The 26612-nt window shown below is 39.5% G+C and overlaps 1 protein-coding gene across 1 annotated transcript; it reads right to left on the bottom strand.

Moving 5' to 3' along the window:
• Positions 1 to 1471: 1471 nt before the first annotated feature.
• Positions 1472 to 26066, bottom strand: ITIH6 (inter-alpha-trypsin inhibitor heavy chain family member 6). The gene is made up of 15 exons (XM_053473853.1): positions 25737 to 26066; positions 23189 to 23224; positions 18825 to 18979; positions 16644 to 16754; positions 15455 to 15702; positions 13562 to 13731; positions 12772 to 12888; positions 11652 to 11823; positions 8637 to 10133; positions 7964 to 7990; positions 6610 to 6663; positions 6118 to 6162; positions 5491 to 5601; positions 3518 to 3898; positions 1472 to 2167 (listed from the first exon to the last, which is right to left on the bottom strand). The coding sequence occupies exons 1-15, from the start codon at positions 25845 to 25847 to the stop codon at positions 1926 to 1928; spliced, it is 3477 nt and encodes a 1158-aa protein (XP_053329828.1). The 5' UTR covers positions 25848 to 26066; the 3' UTR covers positions 1472 to 1925.
• Positions 26067 to 26612: the final 546 nt, after the last annotated feature.

Genomic DNA, 26612 nt, shown 5'->3' with positions numbered 1-26612 from the left:
GTTTGAAAGAAAATATAGAAACTAACTTAAATTAACTTAAATTATTTTTTCATAAGGCAAATGTGGTGTATTTAGGTTGGGAACTGTTCCAGGTCTGCCCCTGTAAACCTAACTCCACAGCCATTCTACATGCTGAGTGACAACGTATGATGTCATATACAGTTGCTCTGTCACTTAAGGACCCACAGCACTTAATTATACTAAGGAGGGTAGGCACAGGCCTTTGTCTTTTATAACTGCAAGAAGTTACAAGGGATAGCAGCCAGTGCATGTTGGGGTTTATTCACTAAAGTGGGGGCTTGTAGGAGAGTTGACCATTCCAAACCCTAGTCTTTGCTATGTACTATGAAGTCCCAGAGGGCAACTTCTGCAAGAAGGGCTCAACTGGCCCTGCATAATGCACAGTTAATGTGTGGGTTTCTTGAAATTGATCTCACCAATTACTATACATTATAAGAGAGTCAGCTTAGCCCTTCTTGGAGGAGATACTCATAGGGGTTGAAGCCTAGTGCAGAGAACCCATTTTAGTGAAAATTCCTTTTTTTGTGTACATAAGCTAAAAAACAACTTTTAAGGAAAGTGTACATATCTACAACACTGTGGTTGTATATGTGAATATATATAGATTGATAGATAGACCGATCACCTATAACATTATCATAACCAGCATTGTTTTTCAGAAATTTGAGCTACAGTAGTTCCTCTGTTGGATCTGATGGTGGCAAAAAGGGGACCTACACAATATTATGCAGGTCGTTATAATTTTAAGACTGATCGGTGTATACATTTCCATTCAAACATTTGGGGTCACTTAGAAATGGTTTTGAATGAAAATTGTTAATGTTGTAAATAACTATTGTAGCTAAAAACGGCTGATTTTTAATGGAATATCTTCAGAAACGTATAGATGACCTTTATCAGCAACCATCACTCCTGTCTCCAAATGGCACGTTGTATTCGCTAATCCAAGTTTAAAAGGCTAATTGATCATTAGATAGCCTTTCTGAAATTATGTTACAGCTAGAAAGTGACCTCAAATCTTTGAACGGTAATGTATTTATCAGTAGGAATCCAGTAGAACATTAGTAGGCGCTGAAGTTCAGTTGAGGGTTCTGTGCAGTGACAGTCAAGTATGCTGAAGGGGACATACCAAGAGATTTTGGACAATGTTATGCTTCCAATTTTTTTGTTTGGGGAAGGCCCTTTTGTATTCCAGCATGACTGTGTCCCAGAGCACAAAGCAAGGTCATAAACATACGGTTGGATGACTTTGGAGTGGAAGAACTTAACTGGCTGCACAGAGCCCTGACCTCAACCCCATCGAACACCTGCGGGATGAACTAGAAAGGAGATTGCGAGCCAGGCCTTCTGGGCAAAAATCCACACAGAAACACTCTGGAAAGCATTCCTAGAAGAGTGGAAACTGTTATACCTGCAAACTATGCATTAATTAATTAATGTCTGTATTTAGAATGCAATGTCAAAAAGGTCCCTGTTGGTATAATGTTCAGGTGTCCCAATACTTTTGTCCATATAGTGTATTCTATACATATTTACAGCTTCCTTTACTCTATCTTTCACCTTTCAAATTGTGCCATAATGTATGCATATCAACTTAAAAAGAATAGCCCATGAAATAATTTGTATACTTTAATTAAAAACCTAATCCATCACCACCCATGCTAGGAAGTAGTCTGGATGAAGACCCATAATATCATTTAGATTAACTGGACATTACAAATCACCTTTCTTAACAACAATTTCAGGAATATAATTATCCATGTGCTATTTGTAAACTCAGTCTGTAAAAGTAACATCTGTTGATTGGTACCTCAAGGTATCTTCTACTACCACAGTCATATATATTTTCCTGGGCCATTGGTAAATTTAATCGGTCATAGATCCGCTTCCACTTGTTTGGAGTTTCAGATTTTCTGGAGGTGTGACACTACATACGAGGTGTATTTTCCGTCAAGGATGTCTTCTATATCGCCGTGTTTCACCAGCCAGCACTTAGTCATGTGTGTGTGGGCTGCGGAGTCCTTGATGCTTTTTGTAACAAGAGTAGCTGGAGCCATGTGATTATTGCAGGTCAGGATTCCTGAAATTGTTAAGTCGTTGCTTTGTTTCCTCTCTTTGACTTGTATTTGGGCATTCTGGAACTGTCCTGGAAAATAGATACAAGGGCGAATGAAGTGTTTGCCTCCGCAATATTCATTTATGAAAATTAGCACAAAATGCAATCGCGTAGCATATCGTAAATGTCAACACGTCACACGCCTACTGCAACCCAAAAAGTTATATTCAGACTAACAAACATGGTGCCATCACAACCTTTGTAAAACGTTGTACTTTTGGACCTTGGTGGTGGCTGCATCCAGACTTTTTTCATGTTTGGGTTCATCTTCTACCACCCTCTACCCCACCTTGACTGTCGCTTAACATACTTATGATATTCTGGATCTCCTACCAAGGAAAGAATGTTATCTCCTTGGCAACTCTGTCAATTATATGATCTTATCCAGGTCTTAAACTATCCAGACATTACAGAAAACCTATACGGACTATAACTCAAAGTAACCTCACAGCTGGAGCAAAAAGGAAGACAATGCTGCCATCTACTCGCCACCGATGGGAATACACACAAGTTTAAAAGACACTCACTTTTAACTATTTTAAAGTGATCCTCACTATAAAGGGGCAAATAAATCTTTTGTTATATTTGCTACATTATGTCCGGTCCTGTCTTTCGTTCTTTGTACTAGCTACACCGCGTGGCTGCGAAGTACACTTATTGTGCTGCACTTTTTAGGGAAGGTGCCTTCATACTATATATACACTTCATATATTTCTTGTTTTTAAAATGTCTTTTTTTTATTTATTTAACCCCTTAAGGACAATTGGCAGTCCCTAAACCCATTGAAAACAATGCATTTTGAGCCCGTACATGTATGGGCTTTGTCATTAAGGGGTTAAACATAGTGGGGAGGAGGTTGCAATTTTTCGAGTTACAGTTTCGGAAATGCACAATCATTTAAAGTCACAGACACTCAAAAACAAATCTGCGTGTTGTTTTGCATGAGCATGAGACTAGAAGTAAGTGGGGCCAGTCGTGTTAACCTATCACTTGACTGTGATCATTTAACATCTCAGTGAAAAGGCCCAATTTAGACAAAAGACATTATATTGTGTATCTTAAGTCATTGTGATAAGGAAACAGGGTGTTTGTCTAGTAGATTGTTGCCTAAAAAGATTATTTTAGCAGCACAATATTCTTTGAAAACGTACTTTTAACCTGGTACTAGTAAAAGAAACATGGTGGGAGTTCCCCATTGAGAAATATAATTGTATAAATGAAAAGCTATGGTTACACTTATTCAAAAAGATAAAGTAGCTTAATCCGCTGTGAATATCATTAGCATGTTTTGGTATCACTCCCCTTATTTTAAATAACCATCAAATGCAAGATATACAAGTTTTAAAAAAAGAACAGATACAGGTAAAACGTCCAACTAACCTAGTAGTCCACTGGAGCTTGAAGAAAGGCCATCTCCTTTCACAATGTAAAAGCCTAGGTGGTCCAGCTGCAGGTACGTTGGATGCTGATAGTGGTGGAACAGGATCAGAAACTCAACGTTGCGCCCAATCCACACAGTGACATTAGAAGAAGGCGCTATTCTGATGGCCAGTCTGGGCTTTTGCAATAAAGTGGGGCGATGAAATGGAAGAGTGAGCTGGTCTTCTCCTTTAAGGGTTAAGTTGTGAAGGGATATGTTGATGATATAGTTGCTTCTTGGTCTATTAATGATGATGGTGATAGTATCAAGATAAGTGCGAAGTCTGTTTTCTGAGCCAATTTTCAAGGGGGCCTCCATTAAATGCCCATTAACAGTGATTCCTGCGTATGTAGAAAATTAGTATGTGATCATACACAAATTATCAAGTAAAAGCTGCTCAATGGCTGACGTACGTTATCAAGTAACATCAGATATGGAATTTAACCAGCCATTGAACAATGCCGGTATGGTTAATGTCACTGGGCTGGCTAGTAAAATACAATATCAGCACTTACTCCATGTGTGCCAGTTGCATTTATTTTAAATACAGTACTGTGCACAAAATGCTTTCAGAAAGAGACGTGTTAACAGTTTATTTTTATGATTTAACAAATTGCAAACTAAGTGAGTGAACAAAAGATCCAAATCAAATCAATATTTAAGCGTGACTACCCTTTGTCTTCAAAACAGCATCAATTCTTCTAAGAACACGTCCAAACAACGGTTTTTGGCAGATTTAGGCAGCCATATCATCACTTCCATGACCTTGGCCTTATGTTTGGGGCCATGGTCATGCTGCAGAATAAATTTGGAGCCAATCGGATGGCTCCCTGATGGTATCGCTTGATGGATAAGTACCTGCGTGTTCTTCTCAGCATTAAGGAGACCATTAAGTCCGACCAAATCCGCAACTTAATTTGCAGAAATGCAGCCCCAAACTTGAAAGGAGCCTGCACCATGCTTCACTGTTGCCTGCAAAATCATTCTTGTACCGCTCTCCAGCTCTTCGGTGAACAAACTGCCACCTGCTACAGCCAAATATTTCAAATTCCGACTCATCAGTCTTGAGCACCTGCTGCCTTTTTTCTGCAGTTCCTGTGTTTTCATGAACAGTTGAATCACTTGGCTTTGTTTTCACTTCGGAGGTATGGCTTTTTGGTCGCAAGTCTTCCATGAAGACCACTTCTGATCAGACTTCTCCAGACAGTAGATGGGTGTACCAGGGTCCCACTGTTGTCTGCCAATGCAGAGCTGATGGCACTGGTGGAAATATTATGATCTTAAGCATGATGTGTCTTTCACCTGGCTGCCGACTGTCTGTGGTCCTCAACATTGCTGTTTCTTTGTACTTCTTCAAAAGAGCTTTGGACAGAGTATCTGAGAACCCATGTCTGCGTTGAAATTCCAACCTCCAACTTCCTGATGCAGTCTTTCCATGGTTTATGACTTTTGACATTAAACTGTCTTTGGCAACTATATACCTACAGAATTCCTGATTCTGCAAGTGTACCTAGACGATTTGATGCTGTTTTGAAGACAAAGGGTGGTCACACCAAATATTGATTTGATTTATATTTTTCTTCTTTTTCACTCACTTCGCATTTTGTTAAATTCTAAAAATAAACCATTAAAAAAAAATAAACCATTAACAATTCTATTTTTGAAAGCATTCTTAACTTATACCAATTTTTTAAAACCTGGCTAAAACAGTATTGTATATATGACTGCTCTTCATTTTTTTTTGTATGTAGCTACAGATTCTGAGGTGCAATTCCCCCAGGATCACAATAAACCTGCAGAATAACGTCCATGTTAGCATCACTGCAACTTACCTATATACTCACAGTTTAGTAAAAAATAAATTAAAAAAAACACAGAAAGTTTGCAACCAATAGACAAAAAATAAGCAAAGAAGGGGTAAATATAATTTTACCTGTAGGATCTGAGACAAGCCTTAGAATGTCTCCTGGTCGCCCATCTAAAGTGAAGCAAAGTTTCTCCTGGGTACTTGGCAAATTCACTACAAAGTGAGGGTCCCCGTCCACTATAATATTATAGGAACATATTGAAATTACAGAAATTAAACGGCAAACATTGAATAAACAGAATGTCATTTCTAGAAACTAAAAGCCAGATATGTGATTACAGACCCTTACATAATGCTGGAGACCATGGCTGATCCAAATAAATGATACCCCAAAGTCCATATTAACCATAAAGTGCATAAAGTGAACTTTTCTTCCATGTAACCATGGTGATGTCAAATGACCTCATATTACACTCCTCATAACCAGCACATTGATCAGGATAGTAGTCCAGATCACAAGCTTCTGCAACTATAACAATAAATTCTCAGCGGCATCTTTAATATTCTTTTTTCTTTATGAGCTAGAGTGGATGACTTTATTGCTTCTAAAGTAAGTTTACACCCAGTGATTAATATTATTCAAAGCAAACGGGAAGCTACAATTAGACAATGATAATGGTGAAATCTTTGAACGATAGATAACTATAACACAGCAAGTTAAAAAAGCTAATGCCAACAAAGTTGTGCACTCACCGGAGGACATGAAAGTTTGAAGTCCAAGAGCTCCAGCAGAAAAACCTTTAAAAAAAATGAAGGATTCAGGTCACACAAAGCTTTGCCGAGATCACAATACTATAATAATAATAAAATAATAATATAAAATAGTTAATCTACAACCCAGTCACTGAACTCTGATTACTAACAGTATGTTACTTGATTACCAGGACACTCAGACTAGTAAAAGCCAATGCAACAAGATGATCCTGTGACTGGCTCCCTGTCCCACATCTACAAAAAGTTATCGTCAACAAGTGTATTACATTGCAAGTGTCTTATGGCACGTATTCCATGGCTTCTTTTGTACCTCGTCATGTGCTAAGAAAAGATGATTTCAGGTGTGAGTGAATGCAATAAATACAGTAGATGGTGTGAAAATGTTTTCAACACCCATTTTCAAGTAAATATCTTATCACAGCTATGATATTTCAAGCTCCCAGATAGTTGATCATGTAGGCACACACTTACCATCAAAATCCACAAATGTATCTAATGTATCTGAAAAAGGTTCATAATCCAAATCTGTAAAAACAAAGAACAGGTGCCAGTTATATATAGTGGAGCATGAATATTCAGAAGGTCTTTTTATCTCAAATTCAGGAGGGTGTTTTATCTCTGGATAAGTAAAAATTAAGTAGTTCAATTTATTCCTACAGTAAGTAAAGTGCCAGGAAACAGACAACCAAATACACACACACCAGGACAGGCTCTGCCACCTCGACACCCAAACACACATGCACCAGGACAGGCTCTGCCACACCGAAACCCAAACACACACCAGGACAGGGTCTGCCACGCCGACACCCAAACACACACACGAGGACAGGCTCTGCCATGCCGACACCCAAACACACACACCAGGACAGGCTCTGCCACACCGACACCCAAACACACACATACACCAGGACAGGCTCTGCCACACGACCCCCAAACACACACACACCAGGACAGGCTCTGCCACACGACCCCCAAACACACACACCAGGACAGGCTCTGCCACACCAACCCCCAAACACACACACCATGACAGGCTCTGCCATGCTGACACCCAAACACACACATACCAGGGCAGGCTCTGCCACACCGACACCCAAACACACACACAACAGGACAGGCTCTGTCACACCGACACCCAAACACACACACCAGGACAGGCTCTGCCACACCGACACCAAAACACACACCAGGACAGGCTCTGCCACACCAACACCCAAACACACACACGCACACCAGGACAGGCTCTGCCACGCCGACACCCAAACACACACACACACACACACACCAGAACAGGCTCTGCTGCACTGAAGCATAAAAAAATATTTTCTACACTGCTTTATCATTAACTGCCCCTTTTGTATTTTTGCCCCCTTGTGTATTGATGCCCCAGCCCAGCCCTCTTTAGTATTGATTAATGTGTACCCCCACAGCCTTGTGTATTGCCCCCATTTTTGCATTTATGCCCCCCCACACCCTTGTATATTGATTAATGTGATGCCCCAGCCAATCCCCTCCCTTGCGTTTTGATGCCCTCACCCTTTTTGTATTGGCTATGTGATGCCCAACCAACCTCTTGTCTACTGATGCCCCCGCTGCCATGTGTATTACCCCCAGCCACCCCCTATTGATTTTGTAATCATATATAGGTTTTGCCTATTTTATCTCATTAATATCCCTAACACTATGAAGTAAAGAAGTTCTATTTTCTTCTGTGTGACTATTAGTTGACCAAGACTAATTTACTACTAGCCATTAGGTTAATATGTCATAACTAAATACATATAATCTATATTCTGATGAAGAACTGAAAATGTAGTAGACTTACCATCTGAATCATATATTGCTGTTGTCCCTGAAATTTGAAAAGACAAAATTAGCTCTGTGTGTCAAAGTGCATGTAATGCCAATTTGCAAGTCTCCTGGCAAGTTGCCCTTTAAACATTTTGGTGAAATACCCTAAAATTAAAATCTTTGAATCAAAAAAGAAAAGACTTGAAAATAAGATGACCCTATGGGGAAAAACATATAAAGTAATGTCAGAGTAGGACCGGGGGAGGTAATGTTGGGTGGAGATATTATCCATATTGTATGAGTACATCCTGTATACTCACCTGTGAATCAGTGGCTCAAAGATGAATAGAACATGTTTAAGAGCAACACATCCCATGATTCTCAGTCAAAGTTAAGGCAGCCTGCGAATCATGGAATATGTAGTATCCCACAAAGATTTGCCCCTACTTGAACCAGCTCCTCTCAATAACTTGTGAAGAGGAGCAGGGACAGATAGGAAAAACTGTGGCAGATCATGCCGCATAATGCAGCATACATTTTGTTAAAAATGTTCCCGAGGCAGGGTCATCTTAGTGCATCTTAGTGTACTACCTGTTTTGGGACCCATATGTAAAATGCATGCTACTATGGGTTACACTTCCTATTATTATAATTTTTAATTATAGCACAAATAGTTAGGCTAGACATTTTGATTTATATCTACATACCTGAGACTTCCGGGAAAAAACTGTACACTGGAGGAGGGTTCAGGGACTCTTCATAAGCTGGAAATGTAACTTCTGATTGCAGAAGTTCATCTGGAAAAATTAGGAGTCTCAAGGAAGTGGGGTTCATCGGGTCTGAAGATGGTGACACAGGACTTAAAGTGTCATGTGTCCTATGAGCACCTTGTTCCGTAACCAACAGACTTGTGGCATCAGAAGGTGTAGATAACTCTGTTCTACTTTCTGTTGCTGGAACTGTCACAAAGTTGGTTGGATGGATACCCGTTAGCAAAGTGAAGAGTGGTTTATCTGTCCTGGCTTTAGTTGGTCCCACTGGTGTGGCAGTATGCGTTAGTAAAGCAGCAGTGGAATACACAGTAAGACTTTGTTGGGCATCTATGTTGGTTGTTGAAACTGAATTACTAGTTGGTGCCACAGTTGGGAGCTTCTCCAAGGCATGGTTAATTGTGGTAGGCCCAACAGTAACAGAAACACCTTTATTTCCTGGGGAAGTTGATGTTATAGGGGACATTGGTCCAGTTGGATTGATGGCAAGAGTTGTTGATGGTTTGGGGCTTCTTGTGACTGGCTTGGTCAATCGGGGTCCTGAAGTGATCTTAGTTCTTAAGATAGCAGAACTTGTAGGGCTAATAGTGCTGGTTGGTAAAGAAATTGTACTAGATTTAGTGGTAACTTTTAAAGAAGTTGTGGCGAGGGTGGTCACATCTTCGTGGTCTTCTGGCTTGACTACAATTAGAGAAGTAACAGGTGTTACAAAGTTATATTTGATGGATAAATTGGTGGCTTTCTCAGTCAGCAACCTTCGTGCTACAGTGTCATTGGCTTTGATCCTAGCTAGCAATAAATCCTTAATAGTGAAATAGGCCCAAAGCCTTTGTACAAACCACTGTATTTCATCCACATTTCCCAAGCATCCAAAGCTAGACTGTGTAACATTGTCTTCTATGGAAATATCATTTTCCAGACTCAGCTTTTTCTTCTGGTCATTAGCAGTGAGATGAATTTGAAGGCTTTTGACACCTGACTTTAGCTTTCCTGCTACCACTAGTTCTGAACCCTGAAAATAATTAGGGAATAGGGTTTGTGTCACATTGTATGTAGTCTCTCCAAGGTAGGCCAGCTCAATATCAAACAGAAGAGGGCTGGCAACCTCATCATAAAAGCCTTTTAATTGTAATGTGCCATCAGAGTATTCATAAATTCGCCTTGCAATGCCACGGTTCTCCAAAGACAGCCTGCGCATAAGGTTGTAATCTGCATCTTCTCCAAATGCCAGGCAAAACAGCGAGATGGTTCCTCCCATAGCCTTGTGTGCATTCTTTAGAATTTTAGTGGTTGATGTGACACCGGAGGTGGCTTCTCCATCTGTCAGGAATATGATGAGGGGAATCCTCTGCTTGGTAAACCCTTTCTCCTGTTTAGGAGATGTCTGGTTGAATATAGCAGCAGCAGCCAAAAGTGCGGCATTAATATCAGTCCCTAAAGAGACAGAACAAAATAGAATCCATCATGGTATTTTTTTCTTCTAGAGATGGTCATGTAACAACGTCTACTGAACTTTATATAATTTTTGTTCAAATATTTCTGTGGGAACTGTGATTAAATAAATGTTTAAAAAAACTAATTGTAAATATAACCAGTCTACAAATTGTACTGAAGATTTTCTACATAGGTACCTGTGTAATAAAAAAAATATGTTTTTTTTGAGCCACATTACCTTTGTTAAATAACTGCAGTGCTACTAACATTGGGTTAAACCAATTATATCCCTGCAAATTAATAATTTTACATAGACTAAAACTCTACAGTGTTCCTCCCATAGCCAGTCCTTACATGGGTCCTGGTGGGTCTTTATGTCCTGGGCAGACTCATTCTGTGGCTCTGAGTGAAGGAGGTCTCAGGAGCGACTTCTCAACTCTCTTTCACACAGAGCTCAGTGTAAGCTGCAGCCAGCACTAGGTATGAAACCAACTATGTGTCTGTGTGTATGTTACTGTGTTTGTTTGTGTAACTGTGTGTAATGTCTGCTAATGGTGTGGTTAATTCCCTGAAACTGCTCATATCTGGTAATAGAGGGGTTAATTTTCTGAAACTGCTTATATCTGGTAATAGAGGGATTTGTTTACTGCAACTGCTAATGTGTGGTAATAGAGGGGTTAATTTTCTAAAACTGCTTATATCTGGTAATAGAGGGGTTAATTTTCTGAAACTGCTTATATCTGGTAATAGAGGGATTTGTTTACTGCAACTGCTAATGTGTGGTAATAGAGGGGTTAATTTTCTAAAACTGCTCATATCTGGTAATAGAGGGGTTCATTCTGTGAAACTACTCATGTCTGGTAATGGATGTAAGTATTATAATATAAATCTATTAAATCTGAAATCAACGAGGTTCCCAAGGCTTCCTAATAATTTATCACATAAATGTATTTTATGTAAATGTGACGGTATGTGCATATAAAATAAAGAAGCAGAGGCTCAGCACTTCAAATAATAAGGTGAGTTTATTTCACACAGGCAACGTTTCGACGCACAGGTCTTTCTCAAGCCTTGAGAAAGACCTGTGCGTCGAAACGTTGCCTGTGTGAAATAAACTCACCTTATTATTTGAAGTGCTGAGCCTCTGCTTCTTTATTTTGGATTTATTGAGGGACTTGGTGGTACCCTGGCTCGTGCACCATTTCACTGCTGAGTGCTGCATTCCAACCTCTCTTTTTGGGTATGTGCATATAGACATCAGTGTGTGTATGTGTAGTCTCAGCTGCTCCATACTGTGTCCCTGAACGGTAGAAATAAAAAGTGCTCTCCCAACCCCAAGGCATGTTCTTTCTGGCGCCTGTACGTGTTCAGCAGCATTATTATTAAGGATGAAGTGCGGTTGTGCAGGGTCGCGTTGCGTCACCTTGTGGTAGTGGGGCAACAATGAAGGTAAAGTTAGACTTTTAGGGTATTATATAAGGTATTCTCCCTGAAATGGTGCAATGGGGATAACCTTACATCCATCTGCTTCGATCTTATTTACGTATTCCTTGGCACTCTTGATATTCTGAGCTGATGCCTGGATGGAACGTCCGGGTTTCCACACTTGCACATCATCAGAGAACGTGATGATGTTGAAGAAGTCATCACGATGAAGGTCATTCAGAATAACATGCATGGCGCTTTTGGTCTGTCATGGGATAGAGGTGGTGAAGAATTTCACGGTATATGTAACCTCTTAATTGCCTTTTGAATTGATAATTCCATGCTCCTATCCCATCTAAGCATTACAAAGCTTATATTACATTTTTATACAGTAGACTTTTGTTTACAAAATATATTCATTTGTATTCTCCCTTATTGCATATGGTCACTTTATTTTGTATGTTCAATAAATATAATGTATGCTTTTTTTTCCTTATCTGTAACACACTGATGTCATGTGTTCTCCAACTTCAAAAAATAATAAAGTGAACTCAAAAAGCATCCAACATAACAATGGCATTCAGGCCATTATCTGTTCAAATCTGATTTACTTACACAGCTGTGCTTACACAGGATCAATGAGCCTTCTCGAAAATATAGACTTTTGCAGTGCATGGAGCTTGTACATTAAATCAAGCTGTTGTGGGTTTCAAGAATACCATACCATGTGTCTTGTAAATTTAGCAACATGGGAGTTTTTGTATTTTGATTTTCAGGCTACGTGAAAATTCTTTTGGCTTGCCCAGGAGGCTCTGGGTATCAGAGATGGTTACCAGGTATGGGGTGGCAGTTCCTTCTCCCCAACCCAACTCCACCAACGCTATACGCTATATACTGAAGTAATATGGGCCAGCCATGCCCCTACAGAGCTGGCCCTGCCTCTCACATGAATTTATTTCCTTCTTGCTTTCATGTGAAACAAGGTTCAACCAGCCTAGAAAGGTGGCCAAAGCTTGGCAGTGTGTTTTTAATTTTTGGGATGTTTGTTTTTTGTTTTGTTTTGCTGCTTTCAAAGATTTTTTTAGCATTTACTTGTCAACCGCATGACTTCATCCACTGCTGGTGGTTACCTATTAAATTCATTAATTCTGTTACCAATGGATGGTAATATTACAAGAGCAACATCTTCATCATTAGAAGAATGGATATTTACCTGGCTAATTTTGGTGCCAAACATTGACCCGCTGACATCTATGACGAAGACCACATTTTTCTGGATGGCTGGAAGTCCTCGTGGAGCAAAGTAGTGAACAAAATATCCATTGTATATCTGCGAGGTACAAAGAAACATTACTTTGTGTATCACAGCCTATCTTTAGCCAATGAGATTACCCTGGACCTTAGTAAGAGTGTGTCACTGTGCATTATTCTGCTCTTGTTCATGAAACTCATCTGCGTTAGCCCTTCATAAATCACGGTGCAATTTGTAGTTAGAATATTCTGTATCTGTTAGATGTTTCATTTCTTCTCTATTTAAACCTACCAACCACCAAACCCATTCATTAATTCTGACAAGTTAAAGGTGCTGTTCCACCAACTCTGTTAAGTTAAGACTTTTAAAACTGTTGAATGTCAAACCCTTTGCAGTAATAATTCTTTAACCATTGAAAAAGTTAGCTCCTTCGTATTTTTTTGCTGGAAAGACATACTAAAGAGTACAAATAATGTTTTCTCTAAAGAGAACAGCACTTTTTAAAAATTAATACTCAAGGTTTTAAGATATTACATAATGAGCAGGCAATGATAAACATGAGGTTGGATGTATCCTGGGAAATATTATGTTCCAAACACAGAAGGTGGTTATTTGAAGTACAAATGTGTGATTAATATATACATGGGATATAATATTTAAAAATATTAGCACAACATGGTTTAAGTACTTTAGTTTCTTGTGAGTGACAATGCCGCATAAGGCAAACACATTAAATATTACACTGTTTAACCTGAACATCACCAGCTAGGTCTTTCAAGGTCACATCATACTGGATGACAAAATCTGCTGTGATGCCAGAGCTGGAGTAGGCAGCTTGCTCTGCAGGCGATGGTGAAAAGGTGATTCGGGCACAGTGGGTACTAGTCTCTATCTCCGTGCAAGGAGGTATTTCTGTATCACCTGCAAGGGTGAGACATGTCTGTTGGTAGGTACCTCAATAAACAATGTGATTTGAAAATATATTGCAGCTTACATCAGTACAATACTAGATTTCCAAGGCAACGTAAAAAGAGGAAAGACTGCTGTGTATGACCCGGCCTACCTGACTCCCATTGTGGTTCTACACTACTGCCTGATTTTGGACTACATGAATTTCTGGACTCCTGACCTTGGCTTGTGTGACTACCTGTTCTGGCTCCTGACGTTGGCTACCTGTTCTGGCTCCTGACCTTGGCTTGTGTGACTACCTGTTCTGGCTCCTGACCGTGGCTTGTGTGACTACCCATTCTGGCTCTTGACCTTGATCCACAACCAGTGCTTATCCTATGCTTTGGCTTCTTGGTGTTATTTTTTATTTTTGAACCAGGTCAGCATATATTTTGACTTGCCGCCACAGACTTTTCCGACTGAGAGGGCTAAGGTTGGTTTCCTGATCTCGCTACTAACCGAGAAAGCTCTAGCCTGGGCTAATCCTCTTTGGGAGGCGAATAGTCTAGTTGTGCAAAATTATGCAGAATTTGTGGCTTCTTCCGTAGAGTCTTCAATGTTCTGTCCGCACTACATCTGCTGCCAAACACCTTATGTCTATTTGCCAGTCTCTGATTATGCGATTGAGTCCCATATCTGGGCAGCAGATGTCGGGTGGAACAACAAGGTTCTAGTGGATCTATGGTCTGAGCGATTCCATTAAGGATGAAGTAGCAGCCAGGGATCTCCCTACTGACCTCAAAGCGTTAAACACTTTCCGGACCTTGATCAACACAAGGCTTAGGGAGAGACCCTCTTTCAAGGAACGCCTGAGGAGGCATCCTATAAGGTTGGTGCCAAACTTTTTGCACCCACCTCCCTCTCCTCCCATGCCTCCTATAGACGTTCTACCAGAAGGCGTTGAGCCCATGCAAGTGGGGGCTACCAGGTTCTATGAGGCGGAGAGAGCATATCATAGGAGGGATGGCCTACGTCTATACTGTGGCCATCCGGTGGCTTATGCCTTAGATCTCCCTCCCAACATGCGTATTCCAAATGTTTTCCATGTCTCACTACTAAAACCACTAATTTGTAACACTTCCTCACCCCTCGCCCTCACCCAATCCAGGTTGATGGTCATGATGAATATGAAGTTCAGTTCATCATCATCTATTCTTCTGCATAATTTAGTTCATTGGAGGGGATACGGACCTGACAACTGCCGTGTTTGCCATGTTCGATGGACTGCTGATTGCCGTGTTTGACAGGCTGACGACTGCTGTGTTTGACTAACTGACGACTTCTGTCTTTGACTGACTGACTACTGTGTTTGACTGACCTGGTCTGCCTGACTCCCATTCTGGTTCTAAACTCCTGCCTGATTTTGGACTACATGAATTTCTGAACTCCTGACCTCGGCTTGTATGTCTAACGGTTTCGGCTCCTGACCTTGGCTTGATCCATGACCACCCGCTTATCTTACGCTTTGGCTTCTTGCTGTTATTTTTTATTTTTCAATAACTATTTTGACCAGTACTCCGTCAAGATTTTGTGGTACCCTGACAATGGGGAGACAAAAGGAGTGGAGGGAAAGGAGAGGTGCAAAAAATACATGAGAAGAGAAAAAAGAGAGGGAATGGGGAGGAGAGAAAGAAGAGACAAAGAATTGGAAAAATGAGTTATGTTCATTATTATGCAGCATGGATTTTGTACATACCTTGCACTGTATTGGTCAAAAGACGACTGGTACGCAGTGGTAGTACTCGGACATATTCTATCCCTGTACGTTCAGAGATGGTCACCTCCACTGTGAGGTTCTGGACCACCTGTCCTGGCCTCACACTAACCGTGTGCTCATATTTCCCGAGTTGTCTGCGTAGCAGTTCCTCATAAGTCAGAGTAAAGCCAATCTCTCCACCAGCCTCCACATTGACCATCACACGGAACTTTTCAGTTTCTCTGTCCCTGGAGATGATTTTTAAATAAATGTTGACAATGGACACAAGGGTTATAGGCACAAATATCCTGTTATCCAGGCATATATGTGAAATGGGCTCTGTGTGTATCTTGCTCAGTTTTCCTTCCTAAGTAAAGAATATAATTAACCACTTCATCACCAAAAGTATTTTGTACACTAAAGACTATAGTTTTTTTGCCATTTAACTGTATGTTTGTTCAATCATGAAAGTAGGGCTTTCTTCACAAAAAAACATATTCTTCTACAGGATAGCTGCCAGTTCTAAAGAAAACCTCAATTTATGCAAAGTATTACCCCACAGTAACAGTTTTTTTTGGGGGGGAAACACTCCATAGCACACTAGTTTTATCTCTGCTTGCATTAGAGATCAGTGCATACCTAGAGAACTCAAGATTGTAAGCTTGCGAGCCGGGTTCTCTCCACCACATGTATCGGTTTGTCTTAGTCTATCAATTCTTGTCTTGTCAGACCCCTTGAATATATGTATTGTATTAAGCACGGCGTAAACTGTTGGCGCTATATAAATAAAAGATAATAATAATTACTCTGGGATCTATTTTGTAACTAGAGGGTACCTCCATACCTAAGAACTTCAGAAGAGGAGGCCACCCGGAACTCTCCTACTTCTGATAAAGTGGTTTCACGAGAGGGCAAGGTTAGCCATGCACAAGGCTCGGCCTAGCAGTAGACAAGTATCTGGTAACCCCACATAGCATTTAATGGGTAATCGGGTGGGGAGTGAGACTGGCTAAATGTGGCTCCTCTTCCAAGGAGAGTACCTCTGATGACGTGTCAGAATGATTACTCATTTTTAGTTACTGTATTACTTGACTTAATTTTTCTTCTTACGCTGATCTCCTTGCCAGCTGGTTACACAGTGATGTTCAGCAGCATCTTCAAATGATCAGTAAGCTTATTCCATGCTTACCTGGTACCAACATGGGCTGTGGTCTTTCCCTGCCTCCTGGCCTCGTCAAACATCTTTTTGGCCTGATGTTTCTCTTTCACTTCCGCTACATATATCTTACCATTAACCGTGCTGAAAATATAAATAACTGAAATTTACCTCGGGCTATGTAAAGGAAAAAATAAATACACCATTTACCTGAGATTTAAAGACTTTGGATCACATGGCACTGCAACAAAGTCTTTCTGATAAACAAATCAAGGTACCATATTGTGTTTGCTTACAATTAACTTATAACCTTTTTCAATAAAACATACAATTCATTGTGTGTTGTTACACACAATAATACACATGGATTATCATGAATTGGTTAATAATACAGTGGAAACGTGATGCGCAGATTCGTTATTCATATGGAGAAATACGCTGGTGATTTGTTTTTGTCACCAAACACATAATGCCTTCCTGCCGGAGCAGGAACTTCTGACAATTAAAAATAAAACCGGTGCTTTATTTCAAGTAATTTAATTAATTACTAAATCTAGTACATTCTGTGCTAACCTCAGCTAGACCCACATTATTCATGAGATGGGGATAAACACAGTGACACATTAGGCACTTCTTTATCTGATTGCTAGGACCATTGATGAACAAGCACTGCTAGTTCCTAGTTTCTCTCTTTTTTTTTCAAAAAAAAAATGTGTTCTTTCAAATAAAAAAAACCCCCAAGCAACTGAAACAGCTGCTCTTCTGTTTTTAGGTCTCCAAGCAAGCTGAAGCCTAAGAGAGACATGCATAGACTCCTGGCCAGCATAAATGTTTGAAGGAGACAAGATGGCCAAAATTAACTTGGCCACTGGGACAAAACCTGTCCTTGTGACAGGGAGCTATGTGTGTGTTGGGATGCCTTGCACAATTTCTCTCCTCTCTTCTGTTTATCCTTGGTTTCTTTCCAATCATCACTTCAAAGAACAAGGTTATTTTTGAATTATTTTTCTTTGGCCAACATCGGCAAGCCGGCATGGAAAATAGCAGCCACTGCTCTGTTTAGGCCCCCACATTATAATTACCTAGAGACGAGCGAACTTGCGCTGACCAAAAGGTTTTGAGAGATGGTGGGAAGTTGTTATTGCAAACCTCGAGTCAATTCCCTGAGGCTAAAAGCATGATTTGCTTGATGGATGGCTTGTTTACCAGTGAAAATATAATAATGTGAGTAGAAAAATGCTAAATATTGAGTATTCAGGTACTCATTTTGAGAGACATCCAAAAAGCATCATAGAAAGTGCGGGTTGGACAAACAGCTGTGACTTTTATTTGTTCATCTAATAGGGAAGTAATACATTTTCCTAATTATTCAAGTCACGGTGCTGTTTTTTCCTCCACAGTTTCGATTGTGAAACTAAGTTATGAGCTACAGATGGAAATCAACACTTAAGGAAGAACAGTCCTGCTCCAAGTAGATATTTGTACCTCCTACAGTATATTGTCCCTAATGGCGGATTGTGCTTGGATATGGGGTCATCAAAGATATGTGATGTTCCATTTCTAGGAAAGGTAGTAGAAAAAGTAGAAGGAACATAAAATAGAATTAAAGTGACCCTAAAAATACCAACAAATTGGTGTTTAGGATGTCGTATTGGTTTGCTGTTTCAGTGATTTCCTGGTACTAGGGGGGATTTTCACAGTCAGTGGAAATCATTAGTGGGTAGTTTGGCTTTCCCCCTTCATTGTCCTCCTTTTGTTATATATGTAGGTTTAGCTCAAACAGGGAACCCACAAACAGTGCTTACATTTTAGTAATCTAACCAGTTGTTACAACACAGATTTGTTAATTTCAGTTTCTTTAAGTTGAGCAGACTTTTTGGTCCAATAAACCATGCTAGCGATAATGTTTATCCCATATCTCAGCAATTATAAATGTAATGGTTATAGGACATTCTCCTATACAAAGCAAATTCTACCACAATGTTGGCAAACCAAAAAAGTACAACATATATCCCTAATTTACAACACATTTAAACCTTTTTTTAGCACAAACATGTATATGATTTGCCTACTCAGCATAGGCTTACAAACAACAAGACAAAACGATTTGTTTCTATTTGGAATATAGAATTTAGAAGTTTTGTCTCCAAAAACCATATAGTTCAGTAATGAACATTGCAATGCCATGAACATTTGAGTCGTTTGATGACTTACAGAGTGAAGTTAGATATGAAAGCTGAACTTGGCAGATCCAAGTCAAAGATGGCCTCTTTTGCTTCAGCATGAGGGTTGCTCATAACACTTTGCACCTTTGTGTAGGCATATCTGGAGACAATTGTGGACTGAATGCAGAGGCTGCTGATTATCAACTAGAGGAAATGAAACACATTAAACATGTTTAAAAACACATAAAATTATGGTTAAACACATTAATTTAATATGTGTTTTAAATTCTAATCAAATACAAAATGTGTTTTTTTTTATCAAGTAAGAAGCTGTTCGTGAATTATAATACGGACACCAAAGTTGCATATCCTGTTCTTCATTGAGCTAGAAAGAGACATTTGTCAGCACCAAGTGTCATTGAGTAACCTTGAAGTTGTTGCTGTTATTCAGCAATTGAAATGCTGAAAAAAGTTGATTCGTGTGGTTCACTCACCAAGATCCCATGAAGGTTACTTATTCTTTCACTAAGTTTGTTGGGGTGCAGTTTAGATGAACGTGGACTCCGTAAATGAACTTAACTGGATCCCTGAGGACATGGGAGGACATTGAGTTCAAGGGAATATTTATGGAGAGCTGTAAATTCCAACATTACTTTGGTCGGAACATTCAGTGATTGTGTTTTCTGCTGAGCTAAGTGTTCTTCTTAGTCAAAAGGAATTTTAATTTCCAAGAAAAAAAGACAAACTGTCATTTCACTGGGCTGCACCTGATGCTCAACGCTAAATAATACATATGGTAACTGTTTTTTCTAACTTAACTAGGAAGATACATTTCAGGATACAATTGAGGAGCCCTCTGTGAGAAGACCATATTTTCTGAAGTTGAGTGACCTACAGAAACCAAGAATATCAGCATTTAAGCATCCTGGTATATGGTCAGGAGTCATGCAAATAGGAGAGGACCAGCCATCTGTCATACGTCTGGCACCCAATCTGCTGCCTCCCCTGGCAATGGGGTACTACAATGTTATAAGGCAGCCACTGGCCTTAAAGTGCTAGAGCCACCCCATCGCCAAATACAATATTTAAGATGCCTCAATTATGAACAAAATAGCAATGGAATCATCACTGTGCTTTTGATACCGTTTAAGTTTCTTGAGTCAAAACAGCATCTGGTTTGTAACGCGACATTAAAATTTCTGGTAGAGGTTTGTTATATCGGACTTTTAAAAGTGTGAATTTTGTGTCTGTTAAGTCAATGGCTACCATATTATGGTCTAGTAAGCTAAGAATGTTCCTGCTTTTCTCCTATCTCTTTCACCCTAATTCTCACAGCACATGAACCCATCATTGTTCTGCCTTCAAGTAGTTCTATTTTCAGCTTCCTCTTCATCCCAAATAGTCTAAGTCAGCGTTTCTCACTTTTTATCTTCTTCGTAGAATGCCTCGCTCGAAAAACCCTGTCCTACATTCAATTTCTTTATAGCTTAATAAATAAAACATATTTCAACTATTTTTATGTTGGCAACACAATGCTGAACATAATGAATAATAGTGACCACTATGACTATAGTGTGAAGTAGATTTTTTTACTAAGGGAAAGTAATAGTGACAAAAGTGTTTTTTCCAGCGCCGCAGGATTGAATTTCTTTTTAATTGTGTTTTTATGTAGTAAGATTTGTGTGCCACATGGAATAAGATAATATTTGAGTTTTCTTACATTCGGTCTTCACCGTTTTATATTTAATCACAGAATGACTGGAAATTTATACACAAGGAATGTCCTTTTTTATTTTTTTCAGGCAGGAAAGAAGTAGAAAAATAAGTAGTCTTTTCTTTCAGCGTACATATGGTTTAGCGCTCAGACAGCTCTTCTTGAAGGAAGGGTATAGATGTTCCTCAGAATGCCATCCTCTCAGGAAATATTAAAACACCTGCTCTCTTATAATTGTGATTACTTTAGCCTCGGCCTTGGAAAAGTTGCTTGGCTCCGTGCAATTATCCATGACCTAAGTTATAAAATAAGCACCATTATGACCTGCAGTTACTTCTGACTCACCAGAAAAAAATCAGAAGGAAATTACAAGTTGTGTGTCAACCAGGGTGACTTACTAAGCTTGTATCTAAGGGGCCACATCCATCAGGGACGGGGGCTACTTACAAAATATCATTTATCAGAGAATTTTTATATTCAATATATAGTGAACCTTTAAAGCTAGCGAGACCATATTTCCTAAATCTCCCTCAGGATTTTTTTTAACATAAATCTATACATCTGATTCTTTATCTGGAACGTTTTGTGCCACCAACGACTGTTGTCATATCTATCTTGTATTCTATCACTACGTTCGTTCTTTCCATTTCATCCTTAACCTCCCCCCATAACTAACTTTTTTTGATGATGAGCGTTCGCTGAATCTTTTTTTACAACTGTTCTATTTCCTTTTGTTTATTATCCTCTTTTGTTGAAATACCATGTTTCGTAAGACTTTATATGGCTTTTGTGGTTAGGAAAAAAAATCAGGCGTGAAAAACATCCCATATCCGTATAACTGTCCTAAATTCTAAGCTGTAGATATAATTCATCTCTTTGGTCAAAGCTGAAAATGTTAAAAAAAAGAAAAATATGAAATTATCCATCTCTTGACATGTTCTTCTTGCCAGACCATTTCCAGTGGTTTACTAAAATGTCCCTGGAAGTTTAATGTGATAGTCCAGCTTAACATTCTTGCAAGTTCTGTCACCAATCAAGGTCTTTGGGACGAGACCCACCTTGGAAGTGAGCAGGGTTGGAGGGGTTGCCACCCACCTTATCTGAACTTACAACACTAGAATTGTGAGGTGGCCACGTGGGATCTTCAATGGAGGTCTGTGCTGCCGGTCTGGACTTCCTTCCTGGCTAAAATACCGGTACTACACCTCTATAATGGAGTGAGAATAGTCGGAGTGCTAAAGATGAAAGGTTTTAAGTAACAGTACTGCAGAGGAACATGATACTAGGAGCATTCCTGCTTCTGTTTACTCAGGAGGGACACTGGAAAGGTTGGGAAATACTTGTATTCCTTGTTCCAGCAGGCGGGGACCTCGGTGTTATTGGGCAAACATCCTGTCCACCTCACATTCCCAGAATTTTTAAGAGGTACCTTCTATTCAGCAAGTAAGAAATGATATCCATACAACATGTAGAAGAATACAAACAGTGTGTAGAAAGACAGAATAATGTGCCTCAGTCCATTTACAGACACACTGGGATATTTAGAAATAGTTGTATACTTGCATCACTGTGCTGCTTGAACCAAGTTGTAAACGCGCTTAACCCTTTAGAGTAAAACTCTGGGGTTTTATTTTGTTCAACTCAACAGTATCATGCAGGGCACACATATGGGTGTTGAAACGAAAGGCATTATATGCAAATTTACCAAGGACCACATTTTCAAGCAAAATATTGAATGTCCTCTTTCTATCGTATTTACTCAAAGATGATTTTTTTTTCATATTTGCGGGAAAAAAAAATCAGTATAAATGAATATTTTATTTTCCAGTACTTTGGGGTTCTTTATGAGCCCAATTATGCATTAGATTGGTTCTTTATACATAACTTCCATGTGTTAGGATTGCGTTTTATAAATGTTTTAAAGATGTTTTATTAAAAAATATATATAATGGGGAGGAGTACCAGGAAAGGCCAAGCACACTTCTACCGCTAGTGCATACATTCTCTAGATGAATCGGGCTCGCTAATCTTTGTCTACCAGGTAGAAAAAACTTGAAGAACAATGAAAAAACAGTGGTTTGCTGTCGTTTCAAAAAATGTGACTTGTTTAAATGGGACATGTTTTCTTAATTTTACAGTACTGGTCCAAAGAAAATGTTAATTACCACTTTATATACGGGACTGGCCATCTGGCACAGAGGGCAAATGCCTGGTGGGCTGCTGGCTGATGCTGCATGAGCATACCTGGGAACTGCTGGGCTCCAGTTACCCAGACTCTACTCTTGCGGGACACGACCAGGACTGACCACTGACCTCGCTGGGTGGTCCCGCGGACATTGTGGGAAACACCCCCATTTAAAGGGTAAATGGGCAGGGAGTGGGGCCTGTCAAGACCCTGCAACCCAGACGATTCGAGTGCTGACCTGGAGAACCGGAGAAGTGGTTCTTCTCCCAGAGTTCTCCGGGTCAAACTCAGTGAGTTCTTAGGTATGTACATGAGCATAAAAACATAACCTGTGGCCATGTATACCCAGCTATCAGCTGCACCTACGTCATCAGGCGGCCGCCAGTTTTAAAATGCCAAGGCAGCCTTGTGAATGCCAATCCTTCCCTGACTGCATATAGCATGGCTTACAATCACCCAGTTAAACAGAAGGCACACAAAACCGACTTCAGTTTCACTATCTTTCTCTTCTTACCTCTGTCTTTGGTGCTCTAATCTGCCGCTTAAATCTCTAAAAAAGAAAGAAAAGAAGGTCATAGATTTTTCATGCATTAATTAAAAAAATATGTATTGAACATTCCAAAACCAAGAAGGATCTACTCAGTTGTTTTAAACTAAATCTCTCCAGATTAAGTCAATATTATATGCTCACTGGAGCAGGGCCGGCTTCTCCGTCTGTCAATTTTCATGCTACCATTAATTTTCACTCTCCCCGCTCCAAATCTGCTTGAGCAATATAAATATTTAATGGATAAATGTGTTTCAGAAATGGATAGGAAAGCTAGTGTGATCATGTTATTAAAATGTCTAGTAAGGTTTGACTTTAATAATACTTTCAAGAGGAAACTACACGTGAGTAATATTGACAATTATTGTCCTTTATATAATAACCTCTACATGAACAAAATGTCTTCTGGGTAACAAGTGGATATTTTACTGAAAATGACATCAGAATCTTGCAATACGTTATTATACTCACAACGTCAACATGTCTTCTTTTTAATCTCTTTATTAATGATCTCCCATGCTGCATTGAGAACCATGTATTAGTGTTTGCTCTTTGTGGGTGGATTTAGACAAAGTGGGGGACAAGTCAGGCAAGTGGCAAATGAAGTTCAATATAGACAAATGCAAAGTTATGCATTATGGGGAAAATAATAACAATGCAACATATACTCCATATGGTATCTCCCTGGGAAAAGTGCACAATGCCAGTCAGCAGCTGCAAAGGCCAATAGGATACTGGCATGCATAATATGGGGGGGGGACGAATTCACAAGAGGAGGATGTCACCTTGCCTCTTTTCAATTCAACGGTAGGACCTTCATCTTGACATAGGTCCTTCAAAAGGACATTATAGAACTATAGGACTAGACTAGAACTACAGACTACCAGACTGGAAGAGCAAAGATTTGATAGACAGAAGCAAGGGATTCTTTACAGTAAGGGCCTTAAAGGTATGGAGTTCACTGTCAAGTGAGGTGGTTCTATCAAATACAATGGATGCCTTCAAAGACGGGTCTGGATACTTAATTTTAGCAAAGCAGAACATAATAGAATAAACATTTATTTTAGAGCTTCTTGATCAAAGGAGAAATTCCATTTCCTGTTGGAGTCAAAAAGGAATTTTTCCCACTTAAGTGGCAAAATTAGAAAAAAAAAAGGTTTTTTTTGCCTTCTCTTGGATCCAAAGCCGGAAGTATAGGTAGAAGGGTTGAACTTGATTGACTTGGGTCTTTTTTCCAACCTTACTATGTTACTATGTTGCAGCACAAGAGGCCTATTCACCAACCTACTGAGCTAGTCGCTACTTGTAATTAGTAATAACACAATGCAGTTAGGTAGTTGCATTAAAATTGAGTTCTCGGTAGTGAGGAACGGACCCCAGTGCATTTGTTTGAATGCTTAAGCATTTAAAATTTTGAATTTTATTATTTTGAAATATATCCTCACCCTGCAATGTAGCAGATTCACATCGGGAATTTTCATTTAATAGACACTCGGGGAAACCTGCACATTTCCCCAAGATCTATTGAACTCATCACTGTACTGAAAATCAACAAGACCTTAACTCATGAGCCCCAAATTTTTCAACCAGTCACTATTGACAGGAGAAGCTCCAGAAGAATGGAAGCTGACATGCATGTTTTACGATTAAAAAATATATATTTTTAATCAGAAAATAGTTCATAAAGTTTATTCACTAAATAAATTTTGCAAGATAGGTGTAGATTGAACTCATCAGCTTCATGGTGTATTATGGAGAGTCATCCCTGGTCAAGTTCTCCTAAAAGAAGGGCTTCGCTGGCAATTAATAGTTATTCTAGTATTATTTGTCATCCAGAGATACTCCAGAGAAAGAAAATATTCGCTATAAATGCATGTAATCCACCAGCATTTGGGCGCCATACTTTAATAAGGAAAAAATGTTTTGTACTTTTGCAAATAGCGGCGACACATAAAACCAGATGTCACCGTCTTAATCACGCTAACATTTTCCACCATGCAACAAGTACAATTTATGCCATAACGACAAAAAATATATTCTTTTTTTTTCACAAAGGTGGAAAACTAGATCGTTAAAACTTAACGTACAAACTTTCTCAGTCGTGTCTCAGCCGCGTTACTTTTGAAACAGCTGCTTTTGATAACTCTCTTTTGTGCTGGTTTTATTTGTACGTAGTTACATCTTCCCGTATTATGAATAAATCCCCGTTTCTCGGCTTTATTGATTGCAGATTATTGCAGCGTCTAAGATCAGCCCATCTAGTCCCTGCATTATTCTTGCTGTAAAGACTCAAATTTTAATCAGTCCAGACATACGCCTATCATATGCCTGGCTTTATTCCCTTACTGTGTTAACCTCTACCACTTCTGCAGGGAGGCTGTTCCACTTATCTACCACCTTCTCAGTAAAGTAAACTTCCTTCTATAACATCCAACCCTCTAGTATTAGATTATGATTTCTTATTATAACATCTCTCTTCCTTTGAACATTTTGTTGATATGCCTACATGACTCACCTCAAAGTAAGGACCACCTTGACCAGTTGACTCTGTGGAGGTGAAGTCCGTCATGGACACTAAGAGAAGGAATACGCAGGAACATCTTGGTAACATCTCCATACCCGGCATGATTAAGCAGATCCAAAAAATATGTGAGGAGCATCCAAGGGAAAGCTAAGTTCTACAAACTCACTCCGTGCGGATGCACTTTAAACCTAGCGGATTTTTTCTTTTGGGTGTTAAGGTCTATAAAAGATGCATTCATTCCTTTACAAGTCATGATTGTCCAGATGAGTTAGACTCTGGACGCTTAATTGGAGACAGGCCAAGTTCTCCCAAACCTTCCCCCTTCCTCTACTTGAAACCAAAATATTTTGATGCTCAGCCCTCTTTCTGATGTGTGTCAATAGCTCTTTAAACGAAGGCAAAAGCAGCGAGTAAACCTTCAAAAGGACGGTCAGAGCTCACGCTAGAAAAATATTTAACGTTAGGTCCAACACGGCAAATAGCAAGATACTATTTAGCAGATTAGCGGTTACTAACCTCTCGAAGAGCTAACCTAATGCAAACACCAACATTTCTATGTGCTGTTAAAACAAGAGGTCATAGTCTGAAACTAGAGGCTCAGATGCATATGTATATATATATATATATATATATTGCAGATGCTTAGATATAATGTAAGGAAGTTTTGGTTTATTGAGAGGGTGGCAGATAAATAGAACAGCCTCCCAGCAAAAGTGGTAAAGACTAATAGAGAGAGGGAACGTAAAGATGCATGGGATAGGCATATGGGTTTGAATCCAAAGCAAGACCGAAGAACGATTAAGATTGGACAAATGGGCATCAAATTCTGTTTCTATTTGTCAATTCTGTTTCTACCTAAAGAGGCAG

The sequence above is a fragment of the Spea bombifrons genome, chromosome 8, assembly GCF_027358695.1.
Source record: "Spea bombifrons isolate aSpeBom1 chromosome 8, aSpeBom1.2.pri, whole genome shotgun sequence".
NCBI lineage: Eukaryota > Metazoa > Chordata > Amphibia > Anura > Pelobatidae > Spea > Spea bombifrons.
The sequence above is the reverse complement of the archived record's forward strand: the minus strand, read 5'-3'. Positions and strand labels throughout refer to the sequence as shown.

Coding starts and splice junctions, on each gene's coding strand:
- ITIH6 (XM_053473853.1), bottom strand. CDS start 25,847: ATGCCGGGTATGGAGATGTTACCAAGATGTTCCTGCGTATTCCTTCTC. Junction 18,980..23,188: donor TTAGAGCACCAAAGACAGAG/GTAAGAAGAGAA, acceptor CATTTCCTCTAG/TTGATAATCAGCAGCCTCTG. Junction 13,732..15,454: donor TTTGACCAATACAGTGCAAG/GTATGTACAAAA, acceptor TCACCCTTGCAG/GTGATACAGAAATACCTCCT.